The sequence below is a fragment of the Oncorhynchus kisutch genome, linkage group LG5 (genome assembly GCF_002021735.2).
Source record: "Oncorhynchus kisutch isolate 150728-3 linkage group LG5, Okis_V2, whole genome shotgun sequence".
NCBI classification, from domain to species: domain Eukaryota; kingdom Metazoa; phylum Chordata; class Actinopteri; order Salmoniformes; family Salmonidae; genus Oncorhynchus; species Oncorhynchus kisutch.
This window is the reverse complement of record NC_034178.2, coordinates 78,802,820-78,815,088: the sequence shown is the minus strand read 5'-3', so window position 1 is coordinate 78,815,088 and position 12,269 is coordinate 78,802,820. Positions and strand designations below refer to the sequence as shown.

General features: G+C 42.2%; 2 protein-coding genes across 4 annotated transcripts in view; one reads left to right on the top strand and one right to left on the bottom strand.

Moving 5' to 3' along the window:
* Positions 1-1,010: 1,010 nt before the first annotated feature.
* Positions 1,011-4,260, bottom strand: mkrn2os.1 (MKRN2 opposite strand, tandem duplicate 1). The gene is made up of 4 exons (XM_020484042.2): positions 3,803-4,260; positions 3,616-3,662; positions 3,347-3,518; positions 1,011-1,507 (listed from the first exon to the last, which is right to left on the bottom strand). Exons 1-4 carry the CDS (start codon positions 4,027-4,029, stop codon positions 1,300-1,302), a joined length of 654 nt encoding a protein of 217 aa, XP_020339631.1. The 5' UTR covers positions 4,030-4,260; the 3' UTR covers positions 1,011-1,299.
* LOC109891475 (probable E3 ubiquitin-protein ligase makorin-2) overlaps positions 2,232-12,269 on the top strand; it is a 33,505-nt gene continuing 23,467 nt past the window's right edge. Inside the window, exons 1-3 of one of the 3 annotated variants that reach the window (XM_020484041.2) lie at positions 2,232-2,354; positions 4,908-5,036; positions 5,543-5,742. In XM_020484041.2, the coding sequence (XP_020339630.1) occupies positions 4,948-5,036; positions 5,543-5,742 (289 nt within the window). In that variant the 5' untranslated portion in view covers positions 2,232-2,354; positions 4,908-4,947. Of the gene's footprint in view, positions 2,355-3,390; positions 3,500-4,265; positions 4,393-4,907; positions 5,037-5,542; positions 5,743-12,269 lie in introns of those variants that run through there. The other 2 variants (XM_031825884.1, XM_020484040.2) reach the window with 2 other exon arrangements.

Sequence of the window (12,269 nt, the reverse complement as noted above, 5' to 3'; positions counted from 1 at the left end):
CACAGCCAGAAGAGGACTGGCCACCCCTCATAGCCTGATTCCTCTCTAGGTTTATAATCTCCACCTGGCACAGCCAGAAGAGGACTGGCCACCCCTCATAGCCTGGTTCCTCTCTAGGTTTCTTCCTAGATTCTGGCCTTTCTAGGGAGTTTTTCCTAGCCACCGTGCTTCTACACCTGCATTGCTTGCTGTTTGGGGTTTTAGGCTGGGTTTCTGTACAGCACTTTGAGATATCAGCTGATGTAAGAAGGGCTATATAAAAACATTTGATTTGATTTATAGATGGACAGCTATTCCGAGACAGCTCCATAACACTGTGGCTGTACTAAATTCTACAGGGACTTCAGGTTATGAAAGAAAAGGTATGGGAACTGTAAAAATATCTGAACATTATGAAGTGAATATGAACACACGCATACTCAATTACATGCCTGCTTACACATACGGACTTCACACACCTGATCTCTCTATTGTCGAGAACTGTTTTATAATTTAATGTGTTTATGTATTTGTTTACAGCAAGCAGGGGGATGATATCAGAATAGGGGCATTGGGGAAAATTAACATATTGAACGGAATAAATTTGTACTGTAGTGAAGCCGTCTCTAGAGTAATGCAAGTTCTCTTTCATGATCATGTGAAACGTCAATTGCTATGGAAATGCTGGGATTTGTTTTTCAATTATGTTAAAGGTAATAATTTATTTCGCCTTTTATTTAACCAGGTAGGCAAGTTGAGAACAAGTTCTCATTTACAATTGCGACCTGGCCAAGATAAAGCAAAGCAGTTCGACACAGTAAAACAAACATACAGTCAATAATACAGTAGAAACAAGTCTATATACGATGTGAGATAAGGGAGGTAAAGGGAAAAAAAGGCCATGGTGGCAAAGTAAATACAATATAGCAAGTAAAACACTGGAATGGTAGATTTGCAGTGGAAGAATTATGATATGGATTATAATTATGAATATTAAGGCTATACACACATACTGTAGACACTCAAACATGCAAATTGGCAGTTATTATTTATTTTACTCTTATACAGACATCATACACACGCTCACTATATCATATCCAATATCAACCTACTCAGATTTGCTACACACATTTTCTAACATAATGGTATCAGCTTTTTAAATGTTTTATCAAAAGCATCAGGATTTATCTGTGCTAACCAACAACTAAGCATTAACAATATCATTAAAGTTCACTTTATTGTCCAATTGTATACAAGATCCAATGGAAGGTCCTTCAGCTTTATCCCAACTCCTCTGAAAATTACACTAATACAAGCATCTTATAAATCAGCTACGTAGAAACCATGTTGATGGATCTCATGGTAGACTGTGATGTATTTGGAGGCAGTCTTAACGTGGGGCAGGACATGTTGCTGTGTGAAGTCATCCCTAGTGACTGACTCTCTGCCCTCTGCTCTCCTCAGCTGGTTCAGGAAGGACAGGGCAAAGCCATAGCAACACGAGCCAAACTCCCTCTCCTCTTCAAACCTGGAGCAAATACAGTGACATGTTGTTTTGGCTCTGTACTCCACTTTGGATTTGAAATCATACAAATGACTGACGTTAAAGGGCAGACTGTCAGCTTTAATTTGAGGGTATTTTCATCTGTATTGGATGAACCGTTTCAAAATTACAGCCCTTTAGTACATACAGTAGTGCCCCTATTATAGGGGCCAAAATGTATTGGGACAAATTCACTTGTGTATTAAAAATGTTTAGTATGTGGTTCTAAATTGTGAATAATCCTGAATTAATAGTGAATTATAATGAGTGAGAAAGTTAGACACATTATACCCCCCCCCCCAAAATGCTAACCACCTCTGTTACTGTAATGGTGATTGGGGATCATACTGTTCCCACCTGGTTTGTGGGATATTGTTTTGTGTGTGTATGTTGCACCACTGCTTTCACGTTCGTTGTTTGTTTTTGAAGTTCCACTTTAATAAAAGATGTGGAACTCAACTCACGCTGCACCTTGGTCCGTCCTTTATGACGATTGTGACAAAATGCTAACCTCTGTTACTGTAATGGTGAGAGGTTAGCATGTCTTGGGGGTATAATATTTGTGCGTCTAACTTATCATTATTCACGATTGTTACGGATACAAGTATCCTGTGTGTGTATCCTGTGTGTGTGTTTCTTTTCTCTCCTTTTCCCCTCAGGTGAAAATCATCACTCCCCAATCAGAAGACACACCTCCTACTGTTTCCTACCCAATCACCGTTCCTTTCCCTTTGTTTAAAAACCCTGTCAGTTGTTGGCTGTGGAGCTCAATCTCTCTGTAAATGCCATGTCTGTAGCTCGCTCTGTTTCACTCTTAACTTTGTCCTCACCTGTGAGTATTGTTTTTGGTTATGGTGTTTGTTTGGTGGTGGGAAAAGGGGGAACCAAGACAAGTCACCCATGGGCATACACTACCCGTAGGTGAACTTTGTTAAATACACTAGTTAGAACTGGGCGGACCACCCACTGTATTTTTGGTTAGTTAGCTGTTAAAGTAGGCTAGTCTAGCTTAGGGGTATTTTTGAATATTTGTTTCTTTCCTTGGGTCCAGCTCAGCCCCTTTTCCTGCTCCCCCCATTACCGTGTGTTTTCCAATAAACCCTGAGTTTGACGGTAGATTTCAGTAGTCGTGGTTATTTCGTTCTCACTTTGTCACTATTATAAATTGCATGAGTTATGTTACGGGTCTCATTACCATCCCCCTAGACTGTCGGGCCAAAAGGGATTCGTAACAACGATTGATTATCTGTAATCATGGTAGCATTCACATGAAGTGTTTAGAAACATTCAATTATTATTTACAATTAAAGTGACTCAAATGACAATACATTATTTAGCATTAATTTCTTTTTGGCACAATAAACAGCAAATGCATCCAACTAATGTGTAGAGTCACAGGCTTCATGTAGTCACTGCTATGAATAGGGGACCAAATACTTAACATTTTACTACTTTAATACAAGTGTCCCAATACTTTTTGTTCCCTAAAATAAGGGGAGGACAACTATGTACAAAAACCTGCAATTTCTAAACGGTTCAGGGAGGGGGGGGGATTTCTAAACGGTTCACCCGATATGGATAAATACCCTCAAATTATTTGTATCGGTTCAAATCCAAAGTGCTGGAGTACAGAGCCAAAACAAACAAATTGTCACAGTACCAATACTTTTGGAGATTAGTCTGTCAAATATAATAATCATGTTAATTGTTAAACTATATAACCCCTTTATATTAAAGGTATTCTTTATGTGGGGTTTATAAAGTGGAACCACCATCTTATCTATTAGGTTTTAAGAATGAACTATTTCCATTTGTAATATTCACCTGTGTCGTGACCAGGTGGGGAAGCGGGAGAACTGTTCCAGCTCACTGTCCCACAGCGTCCCAGCTAGGCTGCCCCTGCTAGTCCCGGGGGCCACCAGCGGCACACAGAGGCACTGCTCCCAGCCCTGTTCCTCTCTCTGGACTCCTGAGGAGGTGTAGCTGTACACCACACCTTGAACACAGACATCAGCTCTAGTTACCTAGTCCAGTCTAACACCCAAACTGGCTGTTTTGATGTTCAAACTGCAAGTAAACTATTCTGAAGGCACCTTGTGAGTTAGTAACTCCAACATGCAGCTCCGAGTCCTGCCATTCACTGTGACAAACACCATGACAGGTCCGGTCAGGAAGACATGAAAGTTGAAAATACAAATTTAAAATGATTTACCTTAACATTCAATGTCACAAAAAAATATTTGTTGACAATATGAGAATACAGTAAAGATTTGGTTTTACCTAAGAAAAGCAGGTCCCAGTGAGGATCCAATGAGGAAGGCACACCGGACCTTGTGTCCATTACTAAATGGACATGGAACTATAACAGGTGCCTCGAGGAGGCTGAATCTCATCTGCTCCTGACAGATTGGGCATTTTCGCCCTGTGTTCTCTGTTTGGAGCCTATTTTTGTCAAAACTATAGATGTTTCTTCCACAATGGTTAAACTTCAAGACAGTGCAGTCCATTGGAAGGTTCAACCGGGAAATGCATGAGTTAGGGGATTAAAAACACTGGTGTTTAAGGGTTACAAACGTTGCAAAAAAAAAAAAAAAAGAAACAATTACAACGCGTTAAGTGATTTTTAAGAATAACTGTTTATTTATTCTTAAAGATAATCGTTTTTCAACATACCTGTCGTATGCTCGAGAGACTCATACCTGGCCGCTGACCTGTCATGAACCTTCCCCTCGGAACCTTTCGTTCATCGAATCTGGGGGTTTTATAGGCGGGAGTTCTTGCTTGCACTCAAACGTGACAACGGGAACATCAATACCGTTGCACCAATGTTATTGAGCATAAAAAATGAACACGAAGCAAGTCACCTGCAGGTAGAACTTGTCCCGTGTTTACTGTTTTTATTGTTGCTTGAGTGTGTTTCTTGAGTGTGTATCTTGCTTCGAGCTGTTTCAGTTCTTTGATTTGGCAAATGTTAGCTTCTTAGCTAGCTAAAGTTAGCTGGGATGCCGCTAACGATTCTGGTACGAAATATTTGTGAAAACATGCTGCAGTGTGTTGTGCAAAGTGAACATTTCCATGAATCACGCGATTGGTGCTTTTGCTTGCTAGTTAGCATTATAAAGTGCAGCTACCGGTAATTAGCTATGTTAGCTGCTAGTTAGCCAGGCTAGCGTGTATGAATTACACCTACCAGCAAGATGCTGATGATGTCAGACCGTTTCTGTTGCTAACCAGTAGCCTCCAATCACTCCAATGTATGAACCTAATCAGAATCTATCCCCGAACACCAGGCCTCAATACGTAGCAGGCAGTAGATATCATAGCTAACCTCATGATCATAGCTAACCATAAGCTAATTCTATCAGTTTCTTGTGTTGCTATGCAGGTATTTTCTCCATGGAGTCTGCCGAGAGGGGAATAGGTGCATGTTCTCTCATGACCTGACCACCAGTAAACCTTCAACCATCTGTAAGTTCTACCAGAGAGGTGTGTGTGCCTACGGAGACCGCTGCAGGTAAGATCCAACTTACTGACCACACCGATGGGCTGGAATGTAGGCTACAAATCATATTTTAATTGTCAAATGGTTTATAAAATAGGCCAACTGTGACATTATTACTTACAGGCCCTTCCCAACAACGCAGAGAAAGCAAATAGAAAAGTAATAACACATAATAAATTCCCAAAGAAAACGTGGCTATATACACAGGGTACGAGGTAATTGAGGTAGATATGTACATATAATTAGGAATAAAATGACTAGGCAACAGCTAGATAATAAACGGTAGCAGCAGCGTAGGTGTTCAAAGTTCATTGGTCGCGTACACAGATTATCATATGTGAAAGCAGGTGCAGTGAAATGCTCATGATGCTTACAGTGCAGTAAGTAACTAACAGTACAATACCAATATACAGCATAATCCCCAATCTACAGTCACTGTTTGCGTTTTATGCACATAGCCCAACCATTGTGTTCAATATCTGTTATTATGATGGAGTGTGTCTCTCTCTGTGTTGTAGGTATGACCACATCAAGCCGGCTGGTGGTGGTGGTGGTGGTGGAGGGGGGAGAGGTGTGCCCATGGACCTCCCTAACAGAAATCCCATCACTGCTGGGGCCTTCATTCCCCCTACTGTTGCTGTCCCGGGACATCCAGGCAACTCTGCACCCCCACCCAGGCACAATGGAGGGAAGAAACCCCTGGTGCTGAGAGATAGAGGTACAGTACTGAACACTGTATGCTGGAAAAGCTCGGGTTTGTTATTTTAACTAAAACATCTTTGTTAAACAAATACCAAACTTGTTTTTGCATGGATTCCGCAACGCTGTTAGCTTTTAACATCTAGAACCGCTATTGTCCCAGAATCTCGCTAAACTGACAAGTTCAATTCTGCTTGAAAGAGCCACTAAGCTCCTAACGTTAGCCATCAAGCTAACAAAGTTAGCCCCAGATGAGTTTTCCAATGAAGCCCTCTTTGTCTGGAGAAGTAAATGAACGGTTCCAGCGCTGTAAGAGCTGTATTTACTACGATCTGTTTTGGGACAAACTGGATCACTCAGAGTTCCAATACGACAATTGTTTGCTTGCCGAGAATTATAGGCTTGAGGTAGCTTCCTTAATCACGCAGGTCGCCAGCTTACATAAGAAACTGGGGAAAACGCAGAGTGAAATGTTTACCTTTTCTATGCCGGTGACTGGATGGCGTTTGCGCTTGTTGGATGCATCTCCGCTGGGGTTGCAAAATTCCAGGAACTTTCAATAAATTACATGGTTTTCCCAAAATCCTGCCCGGAGTTCCCACATCTGATAGTGGAGTCAAAGGAGCACAGCCAGAGGAACATGGCAATCAACAATGGTCGCATGTCACGAGCCGTGGAAGCCGAATACAGCGGCCTCTCGCAAAGCAGTCTACACTCCCAACAAGAGGCCTGGAGCGGATGCAAACAGCGAATAGTTAAACTGTCCTGGAGCCTGATCTTCCTGCACCTTTCACGCTGAGGTTACCTGTGTCCGCGGCCGCTGTGCCTACTCATACTCCTTCCCCTAAGATTTCGAAGTTGACGTCCGCAACCTTCTGTCCCTACTCTGGATTGTGCGGGCTTCTCCATCGGTCGGAGGCCTGCACCATCCTTTGAAGCGTGGGAGTTGGCGGATATCCTCGCTAGCCGTGATTTTGTGCAACTCCATGTTAAGAAATGACTATTCCTGTTGCAAAAACAATGTCCTATCCCGGAGCTTGAGTAAATTACATTACTGAGCTGCTCCTGAAAGTACTACGCCAGGACATGTGGGTTTTAAAAACATTATGAAGGGCAGCTTTGAACTGTTGAAACTGGATTTTTGATTGACTCTGCTAGACACTAATAAAATACCTATCATATCTGGTCCTGTGTCCTCTCTGAATCGTGGCATTGAACGCTTTAGCAAGATTATTTCTCTTCACAACTGGCTACGTGATTATTGCAGCTCAATGGGTGTTACTTTTGTTGACAATTTTGATACCTTTTGGAAACAAAACAGGTTTTATAAGGAGTATGGGATCCATCCAAATCATGCAGGATCCTGGATCCTTTCACAGCCCAATATGCTGCGTTGAGACAATGACTTATCAATGACCCAAGCCCAGCTCAGTTAATCCCTACCATTGTGTCGCTGAGTCATCATGATGCTTTAGCGAATATACATTATACCAGGGGCATTGGTACAATGTAAGTAACCTAATTTATTATATCCCTCTGAAACTCACTTAGACAATACCTTTGATGATACAGTGGTAGCAATACATGGTTATAACATTTACAGAAAAGACAGAAATGCCAGTGGTGAAGGTGTTGCTGTTTATATTCAGAACCACATTCCTGTAAAGCTTAGAGAGGATCTCATGTTTAATACTGTTGAAGTAATATGGCTACAGGTTCATCTGCCTCACCTAAAGCCCATTCTGGTGGGAAGCTGCTACAGATCACCAAGTGCTAACAGTCAGTATCTGGATAATATGTGAAATGCTTGATAATGTATGTGATATCAACAGAGAAGTATATTTTCTGGGTGATTTAAATATTGACTGGCTTTCATCAAGCTGCCCACTCAAGAAGAAGCTTCAAACTGTAACCAGTGCCAGTAACCTGGTTCATGTTATCAGTCAACCTACCAAGGTAGTTACAAACAGCACAGGAATTAAATCATCAACATGTATTGGTCACACCTTTACTAATGCTGCAGAAATGTGCTTGAAAGCAGTATCTAGATCTATAGGATGTAGTGATCACAATATAGCAGCCATATCTAGGAAAACTAAAGGCTGGGCCTAATATAGTGTTTCATATAGTGGTCATACAATACGTTTTTGTAGTGATTCCTATGTTGATGTCAAGAATATTTGTTGATCCGTGGTGTGTAATGAGAAGCAAACAGACTGCACTTATGAAGTTGCTTATTCCAGTTACTAATAAGCATGTACCCATTAAGGAAATGACTGTAAAAACTGTTAAATCCCCGTGGATTGATGAGGAATTGAAACATTTTATGGTTGATTGGGATGAGACAAAAAGGAATGGCAAATAAGTCTGACTGCACAACCGATTGGCAAATGTACTGCAAATCGAGAAATCATCTGAATTAAAAGAAGTACACTATAAAACAAAGGAGGCGGCAGGTGGTTAGAGCGTTGGGCCAGTAACCGAACGGTTGCCAGATCGAATCCCCGAGCTGACAAGGTAAAAATCTGTCGTTCTGCCCCTGAACAAGGCAGTTAACCCACTGTTCCTAAGCCGTCATTGTAAATAAGAATTTGTTCTTAACTGACTTGCCTAGTTAAATGAAGGTTAAATGAATGATAGTGAAAAGCTTAAATGAAATTTCTGTGAAAAAAGGCCAACTCGGCTCAATCGTTAATTGAATCAGATGGCTCATTCATCACAAAACTGACTGATATTGCCAATTACTTTAATGATTTTTTTTCATTGGCAAACAGCCATGACATGCAAGCAACAAACTCTGACATTCAAGTATATCGGACCAAAATTATGGAAGACAAGAATTTGAATTCCGTAAAGTCAGTGTGGAAGAGGTGAAAAATTGTCTATCAACAATGTCAAGCCACTGGGGTCTGACAACTTGGATGGAAAATTACTGCGGATAATAGTGGATGATATTGCCACTCCAATTTGCCACATCTTCAATTTAAGCCTAGTAGAAAGTGTGTGCCCTCAGGCCTGGAGGGAAGCAAAAGTCATTCCACTACCTAAGAATAGTAAAGCCCCCTTTACTGGTTCAAATAGCTGACCAATCAGCCTGTTACCAACCCTTAGTAAACTTTTGGAAAAATTGTTTTGACCAGATACAATGCTATTTTACAGTAAACAAATTGACAAGACTTTCAGCACGCATATATCAAATCAAATGTATTTATATAGCCCTTCGTACATCAGCTGATATCTCAAAGTGCTGTACAGAAACCCAGCCTAAAATCCCAAACAGCAAGCAATGCAGGTGTAGAAGCACGGTGGCTAGGAAAAACTCCCTAGAACGGCCAAAACCTAGGAAGAAACCTAGAGAGGAACCAGGCTATGTGGGGTGGCCAGTCCTCTTCTGGCTGTGCCGGGTGGAGATTATAACAGAACATGGCCAAGATGTTCAAATGTTCATAAATGACCAGCATGGTCATATAAGAATAAGGCAGAACAGTTGAAACTGGAGCAGCAGCACAGTCAGATGGACTGGGGACAGCAAGGAGTCATCATGTCAGGTAGTCCTGGGGCATGGTCCTAGGGCTCAGGTCCTCCGAGAGAGAGAAGGAGAGAATTAGAGAACGCACACTTAGATTCACATAGGACACCGAATAGGACAGGAGAAGTACTCCAGATATAACAAACTGACCCTAGCCCCCTGACACAGCCTCCAGTATTTATGCTGCAGTAGTTTGAGACAGGAGTGGTCAGGAGACACTGTGGACCCATCCGAGGACACCCCCGGACAGGGCCAAACAGGAAGAAAATAACCCCACCCACTTTGCCAAAGCACAGCCCCCACACCACTAGAGGGATATCTTCAACCACCAACTTACCATCCTGAGACAGGGCCGAGTATAGCCCACAAAGATCTCCGCCATGGCACAACCCAAGGGGGGACGCCAACCCAGACAGGATGACCTCATCAGTGAATCAACCCACTCAGGTGACGCACCCCTTCCAGGGATGGCATGAGAGGGCCCCAGTAAGCCAGTGACTCAGCCCCTGTAATAGGGTTAGAGGCAGAGAATCCCAGTGGAAAGAGGGGAACCGGCCAGGCAGAGACAGCAAGGGCGGTTCGTTGCTCCAGAGCCTTTCCGTTCACCTTCCCACTCCTGGGCCAGACTACACTCAATCATATGACCCACTGAAGAGATGAGTCTTCAGTAAAGACTGAGACCGAGTTTGCGTCTCTGACATGGGTAGGCAGACCGTTCCATAAAAATGGAGCTCTATAGGAGAAAGCCCTGCCTCCAGCTGTTTGCTTAGAAATTCTAGGGACAATTAGGAGGCCTGCGTCTTGTGACCGCAGCGTACGTGTAGGTATGTACGGCAGGACCAAATCAGAGAGATAGGTAGGAGCAAGCCCATGTAATGCTTTGTAGGTTAGCAGTAAAACCTTGAAATCAGCCCTTGCTTTGACAGGAAGCCAGTGTAGAGAGGCTAGCACTGGAGTAATATGATCAAATATTTTGGTTCTAGTCAGGATTCTAGCAGCCGTATTTAGCACCAACTGAAGTTTATTTAGTGCTTTATCCGGGTAGCCGGAAAGTAGAGCATTGCAGTAGTCTAACCTAGAAGTGACAAAAGCATGGATACATTTTTCTGCATCATTTTTGGACAGAAAGTTTCTGATTTTTGCAATGTTACGTAGATGGAAAAAAGCTGTCCTTGAAATGGTCTTGATATGTTCTTCAAAAGAGAGATCAGGGTCCAGAGTAACGCCGAGGTCCTTCACAGTTTTATTTGAGACGACTGTACAACCATTAAGATTAATTGTCAGATTCAACAGAAGATCTCTTTGTTTCTTGGGACCTAGAACAAGCATCTCTGTTTTGTCCGAGTTTAAAAGTAGAAAGTTTGCAGCCATCCACTTCCTTATGTCTGAAACACATGCTTCTAGCAAGGGCAATTTTGGGGCTTCACCATGTTTCATTGAAATGTACAGCTGTGTGTCATCCGCATAGCAGTGAAAGTTAACATTATGTTTTCGAATAACATCCCCAAGAGGTAAAATATATAGTGAAAACAATAGTGGTCCTAAAACGGAACCTTGAGGAACACCGAAATTTACAGTTGATTTGTCAGAGGACAAACCATTCACAGAGACAAACTGATATCTTTCCGACAGATAAGATCTAAACCAGGCCAGAACTTGTCCGTGTAGACCAATTTGGGTTTCCAATCTTTCCAAAAGAATGTGGTGATCGATGGTATCAAAAGCAGCACTAAGGTCTAGGAGCACGAGGACAGATGCAGAGCCTCGGTCCGATGCCATTAAAATGTCATTTACCACCTTCACAAGTGCCGTCTCAGTGCTATGATGGGGTCTAAAACCAGACGGAAGCATTTCGTATACATTGTTTGTCTTCAGGAAGGCAGTGAGTTGCTGCGCAACAGCCTTCTCTAAACTTTTTGAGAGGAATGGAAGATTCGATATAGGCCGATAGTTTTTTATATTTTCTGGGTCAAGGTTTGGCTTTTTCAAGAGAGGCTTTATTACTGCCACTTTTAGTGAGTTTGGTACACATCCGGTGGATAGAGAGCCGTTTATTATGTTCAACATAGGAGGGCCAAGCACAGGAAGCAGCTCTTTCAGTAGTTTAGTTGGTAGGGTCCAGTATGCAGCTTGAAGGTTTAGAGGCCATAATTATTTTCATCATTGTGTCAAGAGATATATTACTAAAACACTTGAGCGTCTCTCTTGATCCTAGGTCCTGGGAGAGTTGTGCAGACTCAGGACAACTGAGCTTTGAAGGAATACGCAGATTTAAAGAGGAGTCCGTAATTTGCTTTCTAATAATCCATAATCTTTTCCTCAAAGAAGTTAATGAATTTATCACTGCTAAAGTGAAAGTCATCCTCTCTTGGGGAATGCTGCTTTTTAGTTAGCTTTGCGACAGTATCAAAAAGGAATTTCGGATTGTTCTTATTTTCCTCAATTAAGTTTGAAAAATAGGATGATCGAGCAGCAGTAAGGGCTCTTCGGTACTGCACGGTACTGTCTTTCCAAGCTAGTCGGAAGACTTCCAGTTTGGTGTGGCGCCATTTCCGTTCCAATTTTCTGGAAGCTTGCTTCAGAGCTCGGGTATTTTCTGTGTACCAGGGAGCTAGTTTCTTATGAGAAATGTTTTTAGTTTTTAGGGGTGCAACTGCATCTAGGGTATTGCGCAAGGTTAAATTGAGTTCCTCAGTTAGGTGGTTAACTGATTTTTGTCCTCTGGCGTCCTTGGGTAGACAGAGGGAATCTGGAAGGACATCAAGGAATCTTTGTGTAGTCTGTGAATTTATAGCACGACTTTTGATGTTCCTTGGTTGGGGTCTGAGCAGATTATTTGTTGCAATTGCAAACGTAATAAAATGGTGGTCCGATAGTCCAGGATTATGAGGAAAAACATTAAGATCCACAACATTTATTCCATGGGACAAAACTAGGTCCAGCGTATGACTGTGACAGTGAGTGGGTCCAGAGACATGTTGGACAAAACCCACTGAGTCGATGATGGCTCCGAAAGC

Excerpts from the sequence above, each read along its gene's own strand:
- mkrn2os.1 (XM_020484042.2), bottom strand. The coding sequence starts at position 4,029 with ATGGACTGCACTGTCTTGAAGTTTAACCATTGTGGAAGAAACATCTAT. Across the intron at positions 3,663-3,802 it reads CTGGGACCTGCTTTTCTTAG|TGAATGGCAGGACTCGGAGC; the intron begins GTAAAACCAAAT and ends TGTTTGTCACAG. Across the intron at positions 3,519-3,615 it reads TGGAGTTACTAACTCACAAG|GTGTGGTGTACAGCTACACC; the intron begins GTGCCTTCAGAA and ends TCTGTGTTCAAG.